General features: G+C 48.8%; 1 protein-coding gene across 2 annotated transcripts in view; it reads left to right on the top strand.

Moving 5' to 3' along the window:
• Positions 1 to 26,818, top strand: part of ATP9A (ATPase phospholipid transporting 9A) — a 130,758-nt gene that overhangs the window by 13,762 nt on the left and 90,178 nt on the right. For both annotated transcript variants that reach the window (XR_014149045.1, XM_081832576.1), the window contains exons 2-4: positions 18,176 to 18,320; positions 19,703 to 19,816; positions 25,423 to 25,531. Coding sequence is in view for 1 of the 2 variants with exons in the window: in XM_081832576.1 (XP_081688702.1) it covers positions 18,176 to 18,320; positions 19,703 to 19,816; positions 25,423 to 25,531 (368 nt within the window). In the remaining variant the exon portion in view is untranslated. The remainder of the gene's footprint in view (positions 1 to 18,175; positions 18,321 to 19,702; positions 19,817 to 25,422; positions 25,532 to 26,818) is intronic.

Consider the following 26,818-nt stretch of genomic DNA (forward strand, 5'->3'; position numbering starts at 1 on the left):
GATCCCGGGACTCCAGGATCATGACCTGAGCCGAAGGCAGTCGCTTAACCAACTGAGCCACCCAGGCGCCCGAATTTTTTTTTTTTTTTAAGATTTTATTTATTTATTTGATAGAGAGAGACACAGTGAGAGAGGGAACACAAGCAGGGAGAATGGGAGAGGGAGAAGCAGGCTTCCTGCCGAGCAGGGAGCCCGATGTGGGGCTCGATCCCAGGACCCTGGGATCATGACCTGAGCTGAAGGCAGCTGCTTAACGACTGAGCCACCCAGGCGCCCCTGTGCTAGAGGAATTTGATGAGAATTTTAATAGTTGCTAACCACTATTGCTTGCTTACTAGGTGCCCAGCACTGTTCCAGAGTTTTAAGTGCATCATCCTGTTCCTCCTGACAACCCTACTGTACAGATGATGAGACTGAGGAACAGAGGGTTTTTTCCTTTGAGAATGGTTTGGGGATGCCTGGGTGGCTCAGTCGGTTAAGTGCCTTCAGCTCAGGTCATGATTTCAGGGTCCTGGGATCCAGCCCCACATCGGGCTCCTTGCTCAACGGGGAGCCTGCTTCTCCTCTGCCTGACGCTCCCCCTGCTTGTGCTCGCTCTTTCTCTGACAAAATAAATTTAAAAAATCTTAAAAAAAAGAGAATGGTTTTGGTTTAGAATGACAAAGACTTTTCAGTTTTCTTTTAATTATTATTTTTTAAAGATTTTTTTTTTTTTTAAAGATTTTATTTATTTATTTGAGAGAGAGTGAGAGAGCACAAGAGGGGGGAGCGGGAGAGGGAGAAGCAGACTCCCCGCCGAGCAGGGAGCCCGATGCGGGACTCGATCCCGGGACTCCAGGATCATGACCTGAGCCGAAGGCAGTCGCTTAACCGACTGAGCCACCCAGGCGCCCTAAAGATTTTTTTTTATTTGAGGGAGAGAGCGTGCACAGTGGTGGGGGGAAGGGCAGAGGCAGAGGGAGAAGCAGACTCCCCAGCGAGCAGGGAGACCAATGCGGGGCTCCATCCCAGGACCCTGGGATCATGACCTGAGCTGAAGGCAGATTCTTAACCAACTGAGCCACCCAGGTGCCCCTCAGGTGTTTTTGTTTTTGTTTTTATTAGATTTATTTATTTGAGAGAGAGAATGCGCGTGTGGGTGGGAGGAGGGACAGAGAGAGAATCTCAGGCGGACTCCCTGCCTCGCACAGAGCCTGACCCTGGGCTTGGTCTCATGACCCTGAGATCATGACCTGATCCAAAACCAAGAGTTGGACGCTTAACCCACTGAGCCACCAGGGTGCCCCTCATTTCAGTTTTTTAAAAGACTCATTTTACTTTGAACTCAGGCAGTAAATTCCATTTTGTGACCTGTCTTGATGACTTCTATTTGACTTTTTCTGTAATATCCACTCAGAGCAGGTGACTTTAGTTGAGGGGAAAGGGACTGGGGATTTGTGAGACTTGGCAAAATGGTCACATCACGGTGGCTTTCCTCTCTGACCAAGCACCTTCTTCTTCATTAGCTTACATTACGAGGGAAAGGTAAAAATACATAAAATTTATTTTCTTTTCATTGTAAAATGAGTGCATGTGTATTAAAGAAAACTTGGAGAACAGAGAAGACTGAGGAGTGGAACACTGATGTTAACTTTCCTTCAAGACAACTGCCCTTAATGGAACATCTTAGATACTCTGTTTTCTCCCAGTCTCCTTTCTATGTGTACATTGTTTTATGAATTATAACCATGTAGCATATGTGTTTTTATTTCTTGTTGTTGATTTAACATTTTAATTTAAGGCTTTCTCTGTATCATGAGGTACTTTGTAAATGACTTTTTTTTTAAAAGATTTTATTTATTTATTTGAGAGGGAGAGAGCATGAGGGGGGGAGGGTCAGAGGGAGCAGGATACTCCCTGCCGAGCAGGGAGCCCGATGCGGGACTCGATCCTGCGACTCCAGGATCATGACCTGAGCCAGAGGCAATCGCTTAAGCAGCTGAGCCACCCAGGCGCCCTGTAAATGACATTTTTAATGGCAACATGATATTTCTTTGAGTAGGGTGGCTAATTTACTTTAACCAGTGCCCTATATTTTCACAAGTTGTTTTTTAGTTTCACTTAAAAATTTTTTTTTAAAGATTTTATTTATTTGACACAGAGAGAGAGCGAGTGTACAAGCAGGGGGAGCGGCAGGCAGAGGGAGAGGGGAAAGACTCCCCGTGGAGCAGGGAGCCCGATGCGGGGCTCGATCCCAGGACCCCGGGATCATGACCTGAGCCAAATGCAGACACTTAACCGACTGAGCCACCCAGGTGCCCCTTAGTTTCACTTTTTAAATTATGCTTTTGTTCTGGTTGCCGGCAGAGTCACCCCCAAAGACATAAAGAGGGAAAGCTGAGGGAGGCGCAGACCCCTGGGCCTGTGACGTCATCTTTCTGGAACTGGATGAGCCCAATCTGCAAAGTGACTCTCACAAAACAGCAGTGCTTCCTACCCCGCAGAAAACCAGGAACTTAGCTGCGAATTTTGGACGTTTCGGAGGGTTACCATTCATTCACCCCATAGGGGTATTTGCTGAGCACTTACTCTGCCCCTGGGGAACAGTTTTAATGTCGGGGATCTAGCGGTAAACACAAGAGACAGGAGTCCCCGCCAGCACGGAGCTGCCTTCCGGTGACACGTAAGGGGTGTTCTTGCATGAATTTTGTTAACCTCTGGTTGCTTAGGTGCCAGGACCATGGACCTTGGTGGCTTCAGTGGATTGTCTTGTGGCTTCCTCACATAGTCCTGTACCAGGTGCCATTGTCCTGTTCCTGGGAGATCAGGGCTTAGAGGGGTTCACTAAGTAGCCCAGGATCACACCGCTTGCAACCTGCCACTGCCTCTTGTCTCTGCGCTCAGCTCGGCTGTCTCTTCTTCAGAGAGGTCTTCTCAGACCACCTACTCAGAAGGAGCTGCCTCCACCCCAGTGACATGTTCTTTTTTTAAAGATTTTATTTATTTGAGAGAGAGAGAGCATGAGAGGGGGGGAAGGTCAGGGGGAGAAGCAGGCTCCCCACCAAACAGGGAGCCCGACGTGGGGCTCGATCCCAGGACTCCAGGATCACGACCTGAGCCGAAGGCAGTTGCTTAACCGACTGAGCCACCCAGGCGCCCCCCAGTGACATGTTCTTGTTGACGTATTTATTTTTTGCTGTTTCCTGTTGCCCCCCCCTGCCCCCCTGTGAAATAGTAGGCTCCCCGCGGGCAGGGCCCTCATTTGTCTCGTTTGCATGTCCCACTGCTTAGTACTGAGGCGCACGTAGTAGGTACTCAATAAATATCTGCTAACGGACTAAATGAGCCAGTAGATGAAGAGTAGGAGGCACAGCTCTGAACAGGTCTGCCTGTTTCCAGCACCTTTAGTTTTATTTGGAAATCTTAGTCACCCCAAGGGACATCACATTCCTGATCCATCAGGGGTGTACACGGTGTGCAGGGTGCTCGGGCTTCCAGTGAAGGTGTGTGCTGAGTATTGGAGCCCATGGGGGGACAAACAACATAACCCTTTCACAGAAAGAAAGGGGGATCTAGGCCTTCCTCTGTCTCCTCTCTCTCTTCTCCCTCCTTCCTTGTTCATATAGCCCATTGCCGTAAGGAATTAGCCACAGAGGCCTTTGTCAGAGGCCTGGGTTGGAGAGTCTAATGGATCCCATATTTGCTACTTGGCCGGAGATGCCCCCGTTCGGTCCACACTGGTTCCCAGCAGCTTCCTCCTGCATGGCAGAGATGTATAATGTTTTCAGGGAATTGCATTCACTGGGGCTGAGCCTTTGTCAGCAGTCACTGGCAGCCCCTGAATAGCATCGAGCCGTTTCATGCGAGGTGATGGAACTAGGGGCTTGGGGCACCAGGCCTTACTAGAGAAAGACCCCATGCACAGGCAAGCCAGAGGTGGCCAGCATGGCCCGCGAGGCGCTCAGAGGCCGGCCCGAGCTCCCTTCCCGGCCATGGGGCCCTGCGTGGGACTTTTATACATCAGCGTTTTTGTTTTCCATTATGAAAGTAATAATTCCTGTTACAGAAAAGTTAAAGATATGGTCCTTAGAATTATTTAAAGCCTTATCTGCTATTGCTAATATTTAGGTGTATGTTTCCTTTGATCTATGTTTTAATCCAGTGGCTATTAAATGACATGATTGCAGTTTGTTTTTGCTGTTATGAATTAGAGCTTAGTCTAGGGAGGATATCTTGGCCTAAGCTTTCTCCTACATTTGGAAAATTTTTTTAAAGATGTACTTACTTATTTTACAGAGAGAGTGAGTGTTGAGGGGGAGGAGCAGAGGGAGAGGAAGAGAGAGAACCTTCAGCAGAGACCCCACTGAGCATGGAGCCTGATGCAGGGCTCCATCCCATGACCCTGAGATCATGACCTGAGCAGAAATCAAGAGTCAGATGCCCAACCAACTGAGCCACCCAGGTGCCCCTACATCTGGGAAATTATAATAGGCTAGAATCTCCAGTTCCCTGGGTTGAATGGAACGTGTGGTCATCTAAGGGCTCTGTGTGGCTTTCTGGAAGGGCTCTGCCATTTTACACCCTATGAAAGCCAGAGTTGCCTTCTGTTCCAGGGTCAGGAGATGAGTGATGGCCTTCTTCACCCACTATTTTTATTTTGCCTTTTGTCTGGTACATGTCCATGAGATTGGGAATGTTTAAAAAAAAAAAAAAAGTAAAAAAACACGTTTTTCTTTCTCTGTTTACCTCAAATTGGGCGGAATTCCTGTTGATGTGTGTGAGGACAGAAGAAGCCTTTGATTGGTTGGGGAGATGCTCACTACACAGCACATTCTCTGTGGATATACTGGGTGAACTGGACTGACTGCTCATGGTTGTAGGTTTGGGAGTTATAGAAGGTATGCTTGAGAGTCTGCAAGCATTGTATAAATATTTGTTGAATGAGTACAAGAAAATCTTTCTGTAGACAGTGGCTCACGACAGAGCTGTGTGTAGACACCAGGGCCAAGTGCAGTAAATGTCTGGCTTCCCTGCAAGGAGTGGAGGTCTTCGGCACAGCTGTTGGAGTCCAGGGTAGCATTCACCCGCAGCAATAATGGTAGAAAAGGTGTGAACTTGCTGCCTGGGGAGTGTTCTCCGCCTGAATGGTCACTGTGCTAGACCCTCAGCAGCTCCACCACCTGCTTCCAGAGGTAGACTCCTTCCAAGGGCCTTGTGGTGTAACCTCTGCCGTTTTACAAGCAGGCGCCCCTGGAAACCTGCCCCATGGCCTTCCTGGGGCGGTCTCGGTGCCAGAGCCATGCCCGAGGTGGAGCAGGGCCGTAGCGGTGGCTAGTGCCCTGGTCTCCGCGGGAGCAGGGGAGGAGCCGGATCTGGGAAGGAAGGGCTCCTGGCAGGAGGTGGTAGCTCCCCAAGGCCACGGTTGGTTGCTGAGGATCGTGAGGGCTTGAGAGCGTGGATTCAAGCAAGGACTGCCTCAGTGCAAGTTTGGGCTCTACCACTCACTGGCTATATGACCTTGGGCGAGTGAGTTCACCTCCCTGTAAATGAGCATGATAATAGTGCACGTGGTTTTGAGGGCTAACCAGAGTTCATGTGTGCAGGGTGCTTAGGCCCCAAAGCATGCGGCTGGGGGAGAGGAGAGTAGCAGTGTTAGCCACCCTGCGGCAGACAGTGCTTGGAGGGAGGAGCCAGGCAGCTGGGGCAGTGCCCCTGGGGATCCTTGGTGTGCTCCTGCTGTGTCCCCGTCATGGGGTGCCTCCCTAGGTTGCTGTCTAGACAGCTCAGAGGCAGCGCTCAGATTCTTCTGTGGGGTGAGATCTCCAAACACCATGGTCGAGTGCAGGCTCTGAGGTCAGCCTGCTGGACTCACGGCTGGCTCTGCCCTCACCCGCCGCTGGACTCCTGGGGGTACAGTTTCCTCCTCTCCGGGAGGGGGAGGGCCTGCCTGCAGGACTCTGGGGACGAGTGAGGGAGGTGACATGGCTGGCTGTGCTGTGGCCCTGGACCTGGTCGAGAACCTGTAAGCAAATGCCCCAGATACAGTATAAACACACGAGGTAAGGCAGCAGGTCTTGGCATGCTGGGGGGCCTGGGGCGGGGGGGAGGCCCAGGAGAGGCAGCTCAACCCACACAGGGCAACTGAGCACCTTCTGTATCCCCGATCTGGGGTGTGAGGCGAATAGTATCTGGTTTCTGACTTCCGGGCTTGTGGCCAGCATCCGAGGCTGCAGATGGAGAGCTGGGTGCTGTGTGGGGAGTGGGGTGGGGATTTTTGTTTTGTTTGTAAATTAAAAAAAAAAAAATTCACAGTCACATAGTTCACTGTGGAACAGGTACAGAAGTGTGTACTTTGCAAACTTAGCCTCCCTCCGTCCCCTGCTTTGGCTACCCTGTACCCCCCTCAGGCGACCACTTACCAATTTCTTGTGTCGTTCTAGAGAATTTTTAATCATTTTCCAAAAGAAGGCCCATGTATTTTATATTTATCTAGACACACACATAGATTTTGACCTTTTTTATTCCGTTGTTAGTCTGCCCTACACAGCACAACGTATTTCTTTCACTTAATAGTATACATGGGCTTGTTACGTATCAGTACATAAAAAGCTTTTTCTTTTTTTAAGATTTTATTTATTTATTTGACAGAGACAGCGAGGGAGGGAACACAAGCAGAGGGAGTGGGAGAGGGAGAAGCAGGCTTCCTGCTGAGCAGGGAGCTCGATGTGGGGCCCGATCCCAGGACTCTGGGATCATGACCTGAGCCAAAGGCAGACGCTTAACGACTGAGCCACCCAGGCGCCCCCGCACTGCCGATTTCTTTTTTAAAGATTTTTTATTTATTTGACAGAGACACAGCGAGAGCAGGAGGAACACAAGCAGGGGGAGTGGGAGAGGGAGAAGCAGGCTTCCCGCCGAGCAGGGAGCCCGATGTGGGACTCGATCCCAGGACCCCGGGATCATGACCTGAGCCGAAGGCAGCCGCTTAACGACTGAGCCACCCAGGCTCCAGCTCTTTCATTCTTTTTTTTTTTTTTTTTAACAATATGGTTTTAAAGGATTTCATTGAATAGACTTACCATGCTTAACCTAACCAGTCTACCACTGATGGACACCTGGGTTATTTGTAATGGTACATTATTATTAGCAGTGTTACATTGGACATAAGTCTTTGTGCCCATGTTACAACATACATATCTCGAAGGGGAATCATTGGGTCCAGGTGAATGCATTTATCATTTTGAGAGCTATCACCAGGTTGCCTTCCCTCAAGGTTATACTGATTGAGGCCTCTCCCAGCAGTGAAAAGTGTCTGTTTGCCCATCCCAATCAACACAGGTGTTATTAAGCTTTTTGATTTTGGTTATGCTAAGTAAAAAATGACACCTCGGTGTGATTCTGGTTTTGCATACTACTTAAACATTGCGTCAGTTACCAACATTTAAAAACTGAGGGTTTGCACTTCAGAATCTATGCTTTTTGTCTTTGTCATGAAGAATCTTACGGTCTGTTGTATTAGGTTTATGTGAGAATGTATCCTAGTGAGGCCAGGGGGCCACTTCCTTCCCACAGGTCTAGGCTCCTCAGTGTGCCCTGTCCCAGTAGACTCCGTGTTTATTTTTGTTCCTTTATTATTATATGTTGCTTGCTGGGCTTCCATAGATTTGAGTTTTCTAGAAAGAAACAGGCAAGTACAGAGTTGGGTTTTGAAGGATAAGTAGAAGAAGGGGAATGGGTTGCTCAAGGAAATCTGGTGTGAGGGAGTCTTGCCGGAGGGTTTGGAAGTTGGAGAAAAGTAGAGTTCTGGAGCTCATTTGCTTTGGCTGCAGTCGGAGGCTTCATAACAGAAGACCTGGGATGAGGGGTGACAGGCTTGGACTTGAGTCCACATTGACTCATCGTGGGGGCTGGACGCAGTATGAGTCATACTTTTGTAAGAGGTGTCCTGCACTCTGAGCGGCAAGAGACCAGGAGTGAAAGACTTCCGGCAGGAGAAACAGGGAAGGTTACAGATCCTACCACCCATGACTGCCCCCCTTCCCCCCAAGAGAACCAGAATTAACAGTCTGGGTGTGTGTGTGCATATTTGTTTCTCAGTGTTATTTTCCCATGTATGTATTATGTGTTATTTTTGTTAAAATATAGCATAATTGCATATCTTCTGCTTTATTTTCCCCCCTCCCCCTTCATTGCTTGGATCTTGCCTTGTCAGTGTGCGCATCTACCTATTCTTTTAATTAGCGCAGGGTGGGGCACCTGGGTGGCTCAGTCGGTTAAGCATCTGCCTTCGGCTCAGGTCATGATCTCAGGGTCCTGGGATCGAGTCCCGCATCAGGCTCCTGGCTCAGTGGGGAGTCTGCTTCTCCCTCTCCCTCTCCCCTTCTCTCCACTCATCCTCACTCTGTCTCTCTCTCTCAAATAAATAAAATCTTAAAAAAAAAATTAGTGCAGGTCCACTGTGCAGGGGGTTCCTCTCTGATGGGCATTTGGTCATTTTCAGGGTTTGCTTTCTTACTGCTGGGAGCATCCTTGTATCTTTCCTCTTGCTCACTTGTACCCGTACCAGAATTCATATACAATCCATCCCTCCAGGTAGACTTGCTAGATCAGAGGACCTGTTTCTATTTAAAAAGAAATTTCCACATTGACTTGGCTTTTTTCTTTGATATGGCCCAGTTTTTCCACCAGTAGGTAGCATTGCTGTGACCAGAGATAACGTTGACTTCAGTGAACTAGCTTCCTTTTTTGCATTCTTTCTGACTTTAGATTTTATTTTTATTTTTAATTTTTAAAGATTTTATTATTTTTTTAAAGTAATCTCTACACCCACCATGGGGTGAGTGTACAGTTACTTACAACCCTGAGATCAAGAGTTGCATGCTTTACCAACTGAGCCAGCCAGGTGCCCCTGACTTTAGATTTCATATTCCCCTAGTTAAAGAAAAAAAAAATTCAGCCTCCTAGATATTCTTAGAACACAGAGCAAAATTTTCCCTTATACCTTCCTTTCCATGCTTTCCAGCATCCCTCCCCAGGCATCTAGGCTTATTAACAACTTGAGTTCCAAATCCTTCTAGACCTGCTGTCCAGTATGGTACACACTAGATCTATGTAGCTATTTTAATTAATTAATGGAATAACATTTAAATTTCACATTTTGAGTGCTCAACAGCCACACGGCTACGGCCACTATGTGAGACCATGCAGATGGAGAACATTTCCGTCACTGCAGAAATGCATCCGACAGTGCTGCTCTGGACTGGGGTTCTCAGACTCAGGACTGTTGACATTTGGGGCTGGGTAATCCTCGGTATGGGGCTGTCCTGGGCACTGTAGGATGTTGGGCCTCTACCCACGAGATGCCAGGAGTCCCTCCCTGCTCCTGCAGTTGTGACAACCAAGCATCTCTCTAGACATTGCCAAGTGTCCTCAGGGCAGGGGGCAAATCCCCGCCCCCCCAGCCCTTCCCTTCCATTGAGAACCACTGCTCTAGATTACCTTTTTTTTTTTCCATGTTACTTTTAATTTTTCTTTAAATTCTTCCTGGATCTTCCCAGTATCAAGACAGACCCAATAGCTTCTGGACTCAGGCTTCAGGAAGGTTCAGCACACCATGGGGGCAATTCAACAAGTATTTACCGACTGCTTGCTGATTGTGGTTACACCCAGAGCAGAGATGATTATTTCCTTGGAGGCCAGCTCCTTGTTACAGTAGTTACCTTTTCCAGAAACATCGTTCCCTTGGCGCTTCCGCCTGTAATACTTGCTCTCCCTTGCCTTTCAGCCAGATTGTGTGAAACCACCACACATCTGGTCAGCAGGCTGCCCACCATCAAAACCTTTGTTTGTTTTAGAGTCAAATCATAAGAAAATTTACTTTGATTTTCCTTTGTTTAAATGGTCAAGCTAGAAGCAGTGTACACTAAATTATTTCTGGCCTTACGTCTTAACCTTGTTGAATAGCTGTTGCTATCAATAGATAAGAACATTGTTTTATGTTTTCTTATCTGGAAAAAAAAAACCCTTTTTTTTTTTTTTTTTTAAAGATTTATTTGACACAAAGAGAAAGCACAAGTAGGCAGAGGGGCAGGCAGAAAGAGAGGGAGAAGCAGGCTCGCCACTGAGCAGGGAGCCCGACGTGGGGCTCGATCCCAGGTCCCGGGGATCATGACCTGAGCTGAAGGCAGCCGCTTAACCGACTGAGCCACCCAGGTGCCCCTGGAAAAAAAAATTAAGAGAAATATATGTACTATTAATTGAATGCCTGTCGTGTGCTGTGTATTCATATGCCTTTCCTATATAAATTCCTTCATCCTCATAGAAATTCAGCAAGGCAGGTCTTACTGTCATTTTATAGACAGAAAAAGTGGCATCACAAAAGATGAGTAGCCCAAAGCCACATAGCCAGTGCGGAGCCAGGCTGGGCTTGGCGCCCAAGTCCATCTGACTTAAAAGCTGGTGTTCCCCCCCTTTTTTTTTTTTAAAGATTTATTTATTTATTTGATAGACACAGACAGCAAGAGAGGGAACACAGGCAGGGGGAGCGGGAGAGGGAGAAGCAGGCTTCCCACGGAGCAGAGGGCCTGATGTGGGGCTTGATCCCAGGACTCTGGGATCATGACCTGAGCCGAAGGCAGACGCTTAACGACTGAGCCACCCAGGTGCCCCAAAAGCTGGTGTTCCTTACTCTACCCGTACCCGTTATGGCCCTGCTATTTCGAAACTATGGCTCTCATCTGTTATTTCTTCATTAGTTTCTCATTTTTTAAAGATTTTATTTATTGGGGCGCCTGGGTGGCTCAGTCGTTAAGCGTCTGCCTTCGGCTCGGGTCATGATCCCAGGGTCTTGGGATCGAACCCCGCATCGGGCTCCCTGCTCGGCGGGAAGCCTGCTTCTCCCTGTCCCACTCCCCCTGCTTGTGTTCCCTCTCTCGCTGTGTCTCTCTCTGTCAAAGAAATAAATAAAATCTTTGAAGAAAAAAAACCACTTAAAAAAAAAGATTTTATTTATTAGCGAGCGAGCACGAGCAGGGGGGAGGGGCAGAGGGAGAGGGAGAAGCAGACTCCCGGCTGAGCGGGGAACCCAATGTGGGTGGGGCTCAATCCCAGACTCTTGAGATCATGACCTAAGCTGGGGGGAGACGCTTAACCAACTGAGCCACCCACGCGCCCCTAATTTCTCATTCTGTCTTGTAGCCCATCTCCCTAGCGCGTCTAGAAGGCAGGAGTTACTTTGTGATGGCAAGTGGCAGACAGCTTGGTTTGGTGTTAAGAAACAATAGCAGCAATTCATGACACTCGGGTGACAACGCAGCCCCAGGCAGCTCCCCCTCTCGGGCCTCCAGGGGACCGAGGTCTGTACCCTAGACAGACTGGGAGTGGTGGTGGCAGCCACTAGGGGTAGAGAGAGTTGCAGGGATCAATCCAGATGTTGAGAGGGAGCCTGGCTGCCACCTCTTCTGTTTGGAGGGATGGAGGTGGGGGGAACTTGGTCGCTTGTAAATTTGCCAGCCCAAAGCTTCTACTGTGGGACAGTAGTTCCCCAAACATGGGCAGGCGAGGGCTCGAGGTACAGCCGTGATAACATCCCAAGTAATTCACGGGCAGGAACTAAATCACATTGAGACATGCGGTAAGGTACTTCTTTCCTTTTTCAATTTTCCTTCCATGTTTCTAATGCTGTCAGGGCGGACTCTTTAGTAGCCGACCCTCCTGTTGTCTCGGCAGTGTAAACAGCAGAAGCCTCAAGAGCCACAGGCTGGGAGCCGCTGACTCTGGCCTGAATTTAGTAACACTGTTTTCCATTGTGCTGGTTGTGATGTTTACCTTGTGTTTATGGCAGTGATACTGGTTTTCCATTCATGATAATAGTACAAAGTCACCCTTTAAAATTTATGTAAATAAAATCTAGGGCAGGAGTTCTCCACCCCAGGCGCTGCTGGTATTTGGGGTTGGACCGTTCTTTGTTGGGGGGCTGTCCTGCACACCGTAGGCTGTTTAGCAGCATCCCTGCCCCCCCCCCACCCCAGATGCAGGCAGTAGCTCCTTTCCCCCCAGGTGACAACCAAAAATGTCTCCAGACATTGCCAGGTACTTCTGGGCGGGGGGACCAGAAGTGACCCTAGCTGAGAACCCCCCGTTTTAGGTCAGCGAGTTTAGCCAGTACCATGAAGTTAGAAGGTAGAGGCAGTTGGACAGTCTAGGAAATGCTGTGTGCGATTGAAAATCGCTTAGCCTGATTGCTGTCGGTTGTGAGGGCCACTTACTGATGCTCACGTGAGTGTCCTTTGGCGCTGGTAGCCGATAAAGAGCGAGGTGGAAGGAGAGGTCGTGAAAGGGATGCTGTGAAGCAGTGCTGTCCAGTACAGCTTTCTGTCATGCTGGAAGGTTCTGGGTCTGCACAGTCTAGTCCATAGCTTCAGGCCACAGCTGGCTGTGGAGCACTCAGAAGGTGGCTAGCGGGAACAGGGGCTGGAATTCTTCTGTTTTAATTAATCTAAACGTGAACAGCCCCATGTCATAGAAGCTACCAGGTCAGATGGCACTGCTCTAACGAAGCTAGAGCAGAGAGGTCAGGACGGTAGAATGCAGGCTGGAAGCTGTTAACCGCACACTTGAAACGCTTAGACTCGGAGACACACAAAACCAACAGGATTGTGTCTTTAAGGACAGTGCAGCATGTGGCAGACAGGAAGATCAGACAGGAGGTTTGGGGCAGTGGTTAACACAAACCCAACTAAAATTGGCTTGAGCAAAAGTAAGAACCAATTAATTGATTCCTGAGACGGAAAAGCCCAGGGAATGGACAGATGGGCAGACCTGTGCGCTCTTCCAAAGGTGTCAGGAGCCTTTGCATTCCTCCTGGTGACTCCCATTTTCAGGCCAGCTCTTCCCTAAACAAGAACAAAGGGGGGCCACCTGCAACCCCTCGCTTGTTGTCTGCCACCTTAGCCACCTCAGGGTGAAGGGCACTTCTTTCTTAGTATTTCCAGTGATAATCGCAGCCAGGGGTCTTGCTGGCCTTTGTTGAACCCATCACCATGTCGAGGGTTCTGCTTGGCTCTGCCTGGGTCCTTGTGCTCACTGCACCTGGGGCTCGGAGATGGGGTTGGCCCAGCTAGCCCAGCTGGAGAGATGGAGGGAAGTGACTTGGTAAATTAGGATAAAGGATAATTATAGGATAGAGGAGGACTCTGGGGTAGTCTGAGCTGAGGGAGTGGACCCAAGGAAGGATGCACTTGGAAGGGGGCCTTTCCCCAAGGCTGGGGTACAGATGTACTTGGAGATGGTGTAATTGAGTTCAGGCTGCCGGAAGGCAGGGCGAGAGCTGGTCTGCAGGCATGGGGCAAGCAGAAAGTGATCTCGGGGTGCAGGTGGGGTGGCAGGCCCAGCTGGTGGTTGACACATTGGGCGTGCAGTGGGATTGGGACACCGGGGGCTACAGTGACAGGAGAACTTCAGGAGACAAGCCTGGGGGTAAGGGGATCAGGGTGCTGGTGCAGAGGAGGCAGGATGTCCATACTGCGAGGGCCCCGGGAAAGTCTCCACAGTGGGGCTCAGAGGTCTCCAAGGGACTGCAGATCCTGGGCGGGTGGCTGGGCAGAGCACCATTGGGTGGCCTCACACCCATGCACTGATCCACTGGGTGCCTCTGCCTGCAAAGCCCAGGAGAGACTCCTCCAGTGGTATCCCCCCAGTGTCCTCTGCTGAGAGAGCTAGCAGCGTGCTGCCTATGAGGGAGAGCAGGAGGGGACTCTGTCCTTTGTCCCAGAACAGGTAGTGGAGCTGAGCGGCGGGAGGTTCGCAACTGGCCCGAAGATGAGCCTGCAGGAGAACTTCTGTCCCAGCAGCATGGCAGCCATTGCTGTTGGGGCTCCTAAAGATCCTTCCAACTTTCTGAGATGATGAGAGCCTAGGGGAAAAAAAGCTGTAAGATAATTGGGCTGATGAGGCTGTTCATGGCAGTGCAAGGTGCTCTCAGGCGCTCTCAGGCTCTTAGCTCAGGATCTGGATCCCACAGGCCTGGGCTTAAGGCCAGCTTCCCCCACTCAGCGTGGAACAAAAGTAGTGTAGGTGTTGGAGAAATCACTGAGTCCTCTCGGGCTCAGTTTCTCCACTGTGAAAATGGGGGCGATGCTTGTATGTGCCACGTGGGATTATTGTGAACATTAGATGAAATGTGCATTTCTCCTTTTTTAAAATTATTTCTTAAAAAGATTTTATTTATTTACTTGTTTTAGAGAGAGAGAGAGCATGCGTGAGTGGGGGGAGGGGCAGAAGGAGAGGGAGAGAGAGCATCTCAAGCGGACTCTGTGCCGAGCGTGGAGCCCAAGGCAGGGCTTGATCCTACAACTCTTGAGATCGTGACCTGAGCCAAAATCAAGAGTCAGATGCTCAACGGACTGAGCCACCCAGGCGCCCCTAGTGCATTTTTTTTTTAATGTTTGTTTAAAGACAGTACATTTCTACATCTGTGATATTTTGAAAATCTGTACCCAGTGCCACCACTGTAGTCTGGACCACTGTCTCTGCCTGCCTGGATGATGACAGTAGCTGCCTGGATGACCTCCCTGTTCCTACTTTTCTTGGTTAATATACAGCTTTACTAAGATACAGTTCACATACCGTGCAGTTCGCCTATCTGAAGTGTATAATTAGCAGTTTGTTTTTTTTAAGATTTTATTTATTTGAGAGAGGGAGAGAGCACAAGAGGGGGTAGAGTCAGAGGGAGAAGCAGACTCCCCGCTGAGCAGGGAGCCCGATGTGGGACTCGATCCCGGGACTCCGGGATCATGGCCTGAGCCGAAGGCAGTCACTTAACCAACTGAGCCACCCAGGCGCCCTATAATTAGCAGTTTTAAAGTATATTCGTAGAGTTGTGTAACCATCACCACAGTCAATATTCGAGCATGCCCATCACCCCAAAAAGGAACCTCACACCTCTTGATCTGTTTTTACTCTTAACCTACTGCATGTCTTTGTGTAACATCCAGACGGAACTTCTATTTTTATTTTTTTAAAGATTTTATTTATTTGAGAGAGAGAGAGAGAATGAGAGAGAGAGAGAGCGAGCATGAGAGGGGGGAGGGTCAGAGGGAGAAGCAGGCTCCCCACCGAGCAGGGACTCCAGGATCATGACCTGAGCTGAAGGCAGTCACCCAACCGACTGGGCCACCCAGGCACCCCAGACAGAACTTTTAAAAATGTCAATCAGATCATGCCGCCTCCCTGCTTGTAACCCTTCCATGATCCCCACGGTGCATGGAGTAAAATCCAGACTCCCTGCCCCAGAGACAAGGCCCAGTATCATCTGGCCTCTCTTCTTCCTCCTCCTCCCTCCTTCCTTCCTCCCTTCTTTCCCCTGTGGTTGGTACACAACAGTCTTTCTAGGCAAGTGTGTAACCAGGCTGGTTCCCACCTCTGGATCTTGGCCCTTGGGGTTCCCTTCCAGTCTGCCCAGATTGTACTTCCTTGCATGGTCACATGGCTGTTGCTACCTGTCCCTCAGCTCAGCTGTCACACCAGCCTCCCTGACCACCTGGTCTTCCAAAGCCACACCCCTCCCCTACACCCTCTCTTGCCCAGGCCTTATTTTATTTTGGGTGGTTGTTTATGGTCTGTCTCCCTCCACTAAAGTAGAAGTTCCAGAGGGGGAGGACCTGTCTGTTTTGTTCACTCCTGAATGCCCAAGTGCCAGGGGAGGGCCTAGCACACCGAGCGCACAAGACATAGCAGGTGACAAAAAAGAGTCAGTGATTACTTGTCTTATATTGTTGTTAGTGTTCAATAAATACTGTTGACCCGAAAGTCGGATTGATCATGTATTGGAAATGTGCAAGGTATATATAGCCAGTGCATGCAGAAAGTGAGTAAATGCAGTGACCGTCAGATTGACTAAATGAGATGGCCTTGGGGCCAATTATACTGGGCTCGAGTGACACAAAGTTTTTATTTTATCCTGTCCTGAACACTTACCCTGTTTTGCAGTGGGACTGTGAGGAAGGAGAAGGCAAGGATCCCGTTCCAACATTCGGTCCCCATAGGACCTGGACTAGTCTAACTTCCTACCAGCTGGATATTTAATAAATGCTTACTCTTATGAATTGAGCTGGGGAAGAACCACATTGAGTCCCTGGATAATATGAAACATTATAACTAAAGAATACATAGCAGAAGGTCTCCCTACTCCCTAGTCCCTACTCCCTCCTTCCCAAAGGGAACCAGTGCTGCATTTGAAGCATGTCTGCCTGTGGATCCTCTTGTGTTCATGCAAAGAGGAGCATCCTGGACACACCTTTTAGGCTCTTGCTTTTCGATTTAGCATATCTTGCAGAATGGGGCCATTTAGTGCATCCAGCTCTCGCTCTCCTTGAAGGACTGCTGTGGCTGTTCGTGTTGATTTCACCAGCCCCCTGTTTCCAGTCTTCTGCAGCCACCGTGCATATGCTGCAGTGACTTTCCACCTACTTTGTACTCGTGCACAGATCTGCAGGTTAAGTAATGAATGGCTTAACCTGATAGCTTGAGGTGCAGAGCCTGCTGAAACAACACAGACAAAACGCATATAAACAGTCGACCTGATGCTTGGTTTTCTGAAATCCATTCTTCAGCTTTCATTAGTATGGGAGCCATCATTACAGGATTATTACAGGATGGGGAGAGGGGTCAGTCATGACCAGCGGGATGGCTTCCACAAATGAGAGAGGTGTGCTCCCTGTCCGATGATCCCCCCCCACATTCATTCAGCACTTAGCGCATGTCCCCCGGTGGCCCGCATGGGTGCTTCCCATCCATGGGCAGTAATCATGTTGGACTCCTCGAGGCTTCTGTCCCTGGCCTTTGGACAACTTAGAACAGGGCCAACACAGATGAGTTACGAGAAGTGAAACCTGTCCTTGTCACATACACTCCAGCAGTTTACTGGAATGAAGCACCAGTTTACTGGAATGAAGATGCTATTTTTAAGAAAGAGCATTGTGTTTCATCCTGGAAATTTTGAGCATCTGGGCAGGCAGCTTGCTGATGCCTAGGGACCATGTTTGCTCAGCTCTGTACCCCAGCACCCCACCAGGACCTGCCTGGCCCATAGGAGGAGGGGGAGAAGGGTGGGCCGCAGTGTACCAGTATTTACATAAGTCATAATCTCCCTGTCTGCTTGGTTTCGCTTCACTTGGCAGTGTCACGAGGGGCTGGCCGGACGGGGGTTTCTCCCTCCCGGCCTGCGTACGTGGGGGCAGAGGCCAACAATTGGGCATGGGGTGTTTCCATCACAGTGCTTAATGAGGGCTTGTGATTCTTGAAATGCCTTGTATATGGGTTCTCCAGAAGGATGAGCTGCCTTTTTGGGGTGTTTTCAGAGTGTCTTTGTTCTGCTGGAGCTGCCCACATTGCCCTGCCTGGTGCGGGCCACCCGGGAGCAGGTGCACTCATGAGCTGACCTCGCAGGACAGCCCGGACAGCTGTGGGGGGGGGGCGGTCAGTTGGCCCGCAGCTGGTACTCTGGCCCCGCTCCAGGTGACACCAGGCCCTGAGCCATTGTCTTCCTGGCTGGTTCCTCTGGGGTACTGCTGAAAGGAGATCTGGGTGTCGAGAGGATATTCTTTCCCTTCTCCTTTACCTGGTTATCTTGGTGGAACCAGCAACCTTGACAGCATGGGGTGCTGGAAAGATACTAGGTTTTCAAATGAGATGGAGGCGGTTCAAGGCCAGACTCCCCTGTTTCTCACATCCTGGCAAACTTGGGTGCTTTATTTTTTATTTTATTTTTATTTTTTAAAGCAAACATTTTCATTTGGGTAATTAGAATTGGAATTTGGGAGACACAGATTGAAGTGGAAATCTGAGTTAGGTCCTCCTTGGGTGCTTCATTTAACTGTTGCGAGCTTTCCTGTCATCAGCAAAATGTGAAAGTAATAGTGCTAATGTATTGCTGTATCTTTATTTTTTTAACTTAAATCTCATTTTAAAAATGAATCTTACATTTTGAAATAAGTAATTTGGGCTTGGGCACAAACCATCTTTTATCTGGATCCCAGCTTCTTAGAAGCCTTGGCTCCGTTTTCCCTTCTCATGATGGATGAAGCCCCATTCGTGGCTCTTGTCCCGACCCAGGGCAGATGCTTGAGAGAAAAACATTCGGAGAAGAGTGGGCAGGTGTGGACATGGCCTTGACAGTGTGATTTTGTCTTTCCCACAGGTGCTGTGAGTGGGTGCGATGCTGCGGCGGAGGGGAGCCCAGGCCCCGCACTGTATGGTTGGGGCATCCCGAGAAGAGGGACCAGAGGTACCCTCGGAATGTCATCAACAACCAGAAGTACAACTTCTTCACCTTTCTTCCTGGGGTACGTACAGCCAGGGACCGCTTTTTAGGAGACCCAGGTCCCCGTGGCAGAATAGCCTGTGTGTTTTCTAGGCTGCCTTAGCCACTGGCTGTTCATCTCCCAAAAACCCCACACCAAAAAACCCCAAAACCCATCAGTCCCTAAATTCCTCCCCCTGTCGTCATGAAATGCATATTCACTCTAGGAAAGTCAGGAGACACAAATATAGAGAAAAATTTTAAGAGGTAAGTTTCATTCCTACCATCCAGAGAGAATTTCTGTGGATATTTTTGCTAATGGATGTTTCTGTTTGGCTTGGTATTTTATGCTGTGGAGTCACAGTGTTTCCACATTAACTTAGACCAATCCGTGGATGTGTACTCTACAAACCTCCCCCCGCCCCTTTAAATTGCATACCTATTTTTATCCACCAGAGCCTCCCACACACACCAGCTGACTTTAGAAGCAGGAACAGCAACCAGTTCCAGTGCTGGAAGGAAAAAAAAAAATAATGACTCTTTGATTTATTGAGAGTACAGAAACACAAATGTGTAATGCTGTTGCTTAAGGTCAATTTGAATGTTGTTTTAGGGCGACTCCGACTATATTCATTGCTGCCTTCAACTTGCCCCCCCCTCAATCTCAGTATCTTAAATCAGGAAAATGTTTATTTCTCATTGATGGAAATTCTGGTGTACACGGGGCCACTCTCTTCCATGTTGTAGCTACGCTCTCTGGAATACAAGGCCACCCGTATCTCCGTGGCTGAGCAAGAGTGAGGGGGCCGAAAAAGGGCTGTTAATTGCCTTCGCCCCGGAGAGACATGTCATTTCCGCTCAGCGCCCTGGACAAGTCCTGAGGCACCAGTCCCACGCCCAGGGCACGTGGGCTCAGCCGAGGCTCTGCTGGAACCCACCTCCACCCAGGATGGGATTCTGCTGTATTTATTTTATGGTGTTGAGATCGTATCATGGAGATGATGATTTACCTTGTTTTCCTGATCAATCTTACAGTAGAGGCATTTTCCACTAAAACCTCCTTTTCACGTTTTGAGGGGCCTACCTGTACTTAAGATGGTTTTTAAGAAATAACTCAGATAAAGTTGAATGCCCCTGGCATGCCTTCCCCCCCGCCCACCACCCCCAGGGGTACCCACTCTCTTGAAATTTATCATTTCCCTGTGTATCATTATTTATATTTTTACTTTTACAAATATTTTTATTACCCATGTGTATTTTCCTAGACAATATATAGAAGTGTTTAAAGTTCCCATGGAAGGTACCGTGGGAGTTGTGTTCTTGGGTAGGAATGCTTTCAGCGGAGGTTCCCCTCCTGCTAAACCTCCCCCGACCTCATCAGACAAGCCTTGACTGTCTTCCCTCTTTTCTCTCTCCTCATTCCAGGTGCTGTTTAACCAGTTCAAGTACTTTTTCAACCTCTATTTCTTACTTCTTGCCTGCTCTCAGTTTGTTCCTGAGATGAGACTTGGTGCCCTCTATACCTACTGGGTCCCCCTGGTGAGTAAATCGGCCTGGTTTGTTCAGTGACCTCGGGGCTTTGGGAACAGACACTTCTTTGTCTCTGTCACCCGGGCATCTGGAACTGGGATACGGCCTTTGAAGAGAGAGACCCTCCATCCCCCCGATATTCTCATGTTGAAGCTCCCTTTCATACACCACCAGGAGCAAACTCTGGTGAAGCCTGTGCTCCTGATTCATTGTGTCCGTCAGTTGTTCGGTCTTTCATTTCTTCAGCTACTATGTATTGCATACTTATTGTGCATTTCACCCCCTTCTAGACTCTGGGGACACAGTGGCAAGCAAGAAAGACGAGCTTCTGTCTTTGTGGGTTGTACTATTTGAATTGTTTTCTGAGATCGCCTTTTCTGTTTATGTAGAGTCTGTCGGCATGAGAGTTTGAAAGGTACCAGGTTCTGTGCTTTGTGTACGAAGTCAGACAGAACTGGCCAGAATGCTCCTCCATTCCCTCCCTTACCTCCTTTTGGCAAGTGTTATTGAGCACCTGCCGTGTGTCAGGCACTGTGCTGGGTGCTGGGGACACAGCATTGAATGAAACAGATAAAAACTCCTGCCCTTGTGGAGTCGGTGTTCGGAAGGGATAGACAGTAAACAGATGAATGAAATCATTTTGAATTGTGAAAAGTGCCGCAGAGGTTATAGAATAAGGTTGCAGGCTAGATGGGCAATCCCAGGCGCATTTAATATTTGTTGAATGGATGAAGGTGGGGAAGGGAGGGGTGGAGGGGCAGCCTTAGCTGGTGTGGCCATGGAAAGCCTCTTGAGGAGGGGATGGGCAGAAGAGTAGGAGGGCAGGAGTATTCCAACTACGGGAACAGCCGTGCAAAGGCCCTGCAGTAGGCATGTGCTTGGAGCATTTGAAGAACAGAAGGAAACCCAGTGTGACTGGGGGGTGGAGAGGGTGAAACTGACATCTCTTCTCCATATAGAGGCTGCCTATTTCTCACTAAGTTAGGTGGGACTTGGGGGGACACTTGAATTCTCTGTTCACAAATATTGTTGAAGTTTTAATTGGGAGAAGACTGTTAAAGTAGAAAAGATCTAAGCCTTCCTTAAAGAAGTAAGAACAGGATTTTTTTTTTTTTTAAAGATTTTATTTATTTGACAGAGAGAGACACAGCGAGAGAGGGAACACAAGCAGGGGGAGTGGGAGAGGGAGAAGCAGGCTTCCGGCAGAGCAGGGAGCCCGATGGCGGGACTCGATCCCAGGACCCTGGGATCGTGACCTGAGCCGAAGGCAGACGCTTAACGACTGAGCCACCCAGGCGCCCCAGAACAGGATTTTTTTACTTGTATTAGCAGACAAGTCAGGCCAGCGGCTCCAGCCCTGAGAAAAGAGAAAGGAGAGGGGATTCGTTTTTCCCACACGAACAGCAAGGGTGCTTTGGGGATGTGCAAGCTGTTCTGTCCTGCTGTCATTTGTAGGTGAGGTAGGACTCTGGGGGCGGGAGCAAACTTTTGTTTGCATCCTTCCCTCGCATAACAAACATTCCAGTCTGCGTTCTTACACCCCGAATGGAATGCTGCGGACTCAGAGGCTGGGCTGCCACAATCGAGCCTTGGGAGAGCTGGGGAGCTCCTGTCCCGTCCAAGATGGAAGGCGCTGCTCCATTGTCGCAGGTCCAGACGTGGACCTGGAGTTGCCAGTCCCCGGAGTTGCCAGTCCCCGGAGTTAGAAACTTTAGAGTTTTATATGAAATACCCCAATTTTATTTGAGTTTTTTCGTTCCACTGTTTACTACATACCTATATAGAGTCAAACCCTAAGTTGCTTATTTTTAAAAAGTTAGTCTCTGGGGCACCTGGGTGGCTCAGATGGTTAAGCGTCTGCCTTCAGCTCAGGTCATGATCCCAGGGTCCTGGGATCGAGCCCCACATCGGGCTCCTGGCTCAGCGGGGAGCCTGCTTCTTCCTCTCCCTCTGCCTCTCTCCCTGCTCATGCTCTCTCTCTCTCTCTCTCTGTGTCTCAAATGAATAAATAAAAATCTTTAAAAAATAAAAATAAAAAAATAAAGAGTCTCTAATGTATATAAAAATATAATTTATCACATTGCCTTCCGTTGGTTCCCTTTTTGAAGTGTAGTTATTTGAAAGGTAATACATTCACATGATGCATGAAACATAAAAACGTTCCCAGTGAAAATCTCCCTCCTGTCCAGTCCAGCTGGGCTGGAGCAAGTGGTGGGGACTGGGATGGCCTAGAAGACCCCCTACCCCCCCTTCTAAATTAAAGGACCCGGCCCCAGCTCCTGCCTCTGTCACCTTGCTGAAGTGATGCCTAGAGGTTCCCGAGAAGCCTGACCTTCAGTGTGTGCGGTACTGTGACCCCAGCCACCTCTACCATCTCCCTGTCTGCCCGCTCACTCACCTGTTCCCCCCCACCCCAAACTGTGAACTGTGGCCACAGGTAGAAACCAGGCAGGTGAATAGCAGCCTCTGGTGGCCCTGAGCTTCCTGCCTCTGCGTCCGTGTCTCGTTTATAAGCAGCTTTTCCTATGAAGGCTTAGGACTGCAAGGGGATGTGAGTGTTGGTTTGCCTCTTCCCCCGGGGCTGCAGAGAAGGAGGTTTGGGGTCAAAGACAAAGTAGATGGCATCTATTTCTAGGTGTGACTATAGCTGATTTCCCCTAGATTTTTTTTTAAATATTTCAGAAAGTTTTTTTTTTTTAAGATTTTATTTATTAGAGAGAGAGAGTGCACACAAGCGGGGGGGATGGGTCCAGGGAGAAGCAGACTCCCCACTGAGCAGGGAGCCCGATATGGGGCTCCAGGATCATGCCCTGAGCTGAGGGCAGACGCCTAACTGACTGAACTACCCAGGTGTCGTCCTCCCCTAGATTTTTCTGTGCAGAGTCTGTTTCCAGTTCTGGACTAGAAGACATATTTGAAATGTCTCTGACTACCCCGAAAGGCCTCTCCTTCCAAACCCAGCTGTAATTAAGCGCCGTGGTTCTGAATGAGGGCTGAGAGCCACACGGCTGAGGTGTGGTTCCTGGCTACACTTTGAGAAATTAGATAATTTGAATCTCAGTTTTCTCATCTGTAAAACAGGGATGATCATGTCTCCTTCCCTGGCTTGTTGGAAGAATTAAATGAAGTACTACAAATAAGATGCCTCTTGAGAGCACATACTCTCATTTGAATTTTAAAATCCTGGCACTAGTAACATTGTTCATTGGATGAAGATTTTGCTTTTTTTTTTTTTTAAGATTTTACTTATTTATTCGACAGAGAGAGACAGCGAGAGAGGGAACACAAGCAGGGGGAGCGGGAGAGGGAGAAGCAGGCTTCCTGTGGAGCAGGAATCATGACCTGAGCTTTAACGACTGAGCCACCCAGGCGCCCCAAGGTTTAGCTTTTGATAACTTTTTTTTTTTTGGTACTAATGTATTAGAGGGAGAAATTCCTCAATAGATAGCTGAAATAATCCATAAAGTTGTATGAAGACCAAATAATCTAGATTTTTTTGTTGCTGTTGAGATCTACTCTGTGTACCTTAAGATAGAGAGATACTCCATTCACAAAGTGGTGAGCTTTCCAACTTCTGTCAGCACCCATGGAAACAGCGCCTCAGTCGAATACAGAACATTTTCATCACCCTAGTTCCCTAATGCCCCTTTCCAGTCACCCCATCCTGAACCAGAGGCAACTGCTTTTCTGATTTCTAGCTCATAGATTTGTTTTGCTTTGTTGTACTCTATTTTGACGTACAACTTTACAAAAGGAGGCTTAGCACCTTCAGAATGGCTTGTCTGGGCGCTAATCGGAGGCTGTCACTGCCTCTGATTCTTTTACAAGCTCAGACAACCCCAGGCCTCCCTATTAAAGCCTCTCTCTAAATATCTGTGGCTATGAAGGACCTCTGAAGTTGCATAGCTGGAATTTATTTCTGGACTACATTTGCATCTCTTTGTGAAAGCATTTTCTAGCCCCAGGGATGGCATGTCCTCTGGGATTAATGGGAACTGTGTGTTTGGGCGTGGGGTGGGGGGAACAGATAGGATAATTTAGGAGGCCGTATTTATCGGCCCCAGGGAGGTTAGCGGCTCCTGTCTTTGTAGGAGCGCACACTTTCCACTCTCATCAATGGGATTTAGCTGGGCCCACGCAGAGGGAAATAGAAACTGGAACATTTGAAAAAACAAACAGCAAACACCTGGATTCTGGCCCAAAACAAGGAAGCTGGCAGCTTGGGGGGCGGGGTGGGGGGGTTGTGCACCCTGGGTCTGCGCTCTTCCCGGAACAGGTTTCCTCTCCCCTCCTGGTCTGGTTATGCTTTTATTCTGAAATGTACCAGTTTTGCTCTGGCTGCGGCCAGTACTTTACAATCTGATTGGAAACAGGAGTAATCCTTTGATTGTAAAGATGAATGAGCCCTTGGAGGAGTTTCACAAAGCCGCACATCTCTGGCTAGATTTACATAAGAGATTTAAAGTCCTTTGAATTGAAGTTAATATATTTCACGGAGTAAACAGTATGAAAATGAAATGCTCAAAGAATCACCGCTGCTACCCTTCAGGGTGATGGTGCTTTCTGTATTTTTTTTTTTTTTAAATGACTTTAAAAGGAGATGACAGGGCTATCTTGTAAGAAAAATGAATGAATGTTCTTGCCTTTATTGACACGAGAGGAGAAATCTAGATGGAAATAGATTCTTGTTACGGCTGACTCACACACCAGTTCCCACCAAATTTTATGAGTTGGGGTACCTGGCCCAGGAAAGGTCGGGCAGTTTCCAATGTTTTTTTTTTTTTTTTTAATTTGTTGCTACTTACACAATTAATACTTCAATGTGTTCTCTTTATAAGGATTTAAAACAGTACAGAGAAGACTGAAGTCCCCTTTGGCCCCTTGCTCCCTCTCAGTCCTTTCCTTGCAAAGGAATCTAGCCAATAGTTAAGGAAATTGGGAACTCTTCACGGAAGATGGTGGCTGTCCCTTGTCGTTTGTATGCATGGTGTTACATTGTATGTTGTGAAAACTGAATTTCCCTCCTTGGCAGGTCAGTGCATGGGATGGATCTCATTCTTTTTAACCTTCTCCTGGGCCTCCATCTTATTGGCTAGTAGGTCTTCCAAGTTTGTCTGGAGGCACAACAACGTGGCTGTTAGGAGCAAGGACTCTGGAGCCAGATTTCCTGCCTATCACTTAGAGCTTCATATCCTTGGGCAAGATGACTCAACCTTTCTGTCATTCTGAGGCTCCGTCTCAGCACTCGTGAGCGTAGGGTTGCTGTGGGGGTGTAGTGTAGTTGGAAGGGCGCCCAGCACATGACGAGTGAGGTACGAATAGCAGACACCATCCCTCTGTCACTGCCTGTGGACAGACCACCTTTTCCTCTTAGAAACCCTGCAGTGGTGGTGGATAGGGCTGCCCGTGTATCTGTGTGTCAGCGAGTGTTTCCCCAGGGCATGTGTGTAGGAAGGAGTCGGGAGAAGTGGGCTTGCTGGGGCGCGTGCATTTGGGGTAATTAGCAGGCCCTGCCCTGCTGCCCTTCGGTGTGGCCTCTGGCCTTTTCTGTCCCCAGCACCAGAAGAGGAAGGTCACTTTCCGCAGGGCTCATCTTCTCTCCGCTCTCTCCGCAGGGCTTCGTGCTGGCCGTCACTGTCATCCGAGAGGCTGTGGAGGAGATCCGATGCTATGTGCGGGACAGGGAAGTCAACTGCCAGGTCTACAGCCGGCTCACGGCGAGAGGTCAGCCTCCTGGCTCCGGCCTGGGGCCACAGGGTTGCAACTCCATCATGGGCCGCTGACAGTCAGGGGGCAGAGTTCAAGGCCCAGGGCCGGTGGGCGTGCAGACACTGCATGGTGGCACCAGGGAGGTCAGTGTGTGCCTGGGGCTGCTCGGTCTCTCCCAGAGCCAGGCCTATTGGCCAACTTGTGCGTCATCAGCCTGGAATTAAACTTTGTTCATTGGGCATCCTCTTCTGGCTAACCCTGTACCTTTGCCTGTCCCTGGGCTGAGTGAGGGAAGGAGGGAGCCCCTCTTGTTCAGGCGTTCAAGAGGTGGAGGCTGCAAAGTCTGTCCTACAAGCTTTAAAAGATACTCTTTCAACATTACAAAACGCATGCTACAACTTCGCAACATTAGTTTTTAAATAGGCACCAGATTTATATAAACACTGCATCTGTGAAGATTTCCTTGAAAGGCATCTTATAAATCCTGAAAATGAAGGTGGGGAGTGTATATAGTCAGACCCAAAGAGAAGCGACTAGATAGCCTCTTTTTTTTTTTAAGATTTTATTTATTTATTTGACAGAGAGAGACACAGCGAGAGAGGGAACACAAGCAGAGGGAGTGGGAGAGGGAGAAGCAGGCTTCCCGCGGAGCAGGGAGCCCGATGCGGGGCTTGATCCGAGGACCCTGGGATCATGACCTGAGCCGAAGGCAGCCGCTTAACGACTGAGCCACCCAGGCGCCCCAAGATGAATGCATTTTTAAATTGGTGGAATTAAAACAAAAACAGAAACCACCCAAACACCCCATTAAAAACCCGCAAAGCAACGCAGCCAATGTTGACTTCTATTTCAACTAAAAATTCTACAGGAGATTACCTGTAAGGATGTGTTCATAAATGAGCGCATGTTACCTAAAGTTCCAGAAGATGACCAATCCCATTCAGGGATTAGTAATGTTTTAGGAGAGGCAGAGATGGAGAAAAGCTGTGCCTTACCTTCAGGATGTTAAGAATTCTGAAAAAGATGAGATAGCTGTCTCAGGGAAGGCGTATCTGAGTCAAGTGTGAACTGCTTTCCAAAGCTTTAGTCTTTTTTTTTTTTTTTTTAAGATTTTATTTATTTATTTGAGACACAGAGAATGAGAGAGAGAGAGCACATGAGAGGGGGGAGGGTCAGAGGGAGAAGCAGGCTCCCCGCCGAGCAGGGAGCCCGATGCAGGACTTGATCCCGGGACTCCAGGATCATGACCTGAGCCGAAGGCAGTCGCTTAACCAACTGAGCCACCCAGGCGCCCTCCAAAGC

Source organism: Leptonychotes weddellii, chromosome 10, assembly GCF_054177405.1.
Source record: "Leptonychotes weddellii isolate Sample4059 chromosome 10, ASM5417740v2, whole genome shotgun sequence".
Taxonomy (NCBI): Eukaryota; Metazoa; Chordata; class Mammalia; order Carnivora; family Phocidae; genus Leptonychotes; species Leptonychotes weddellii.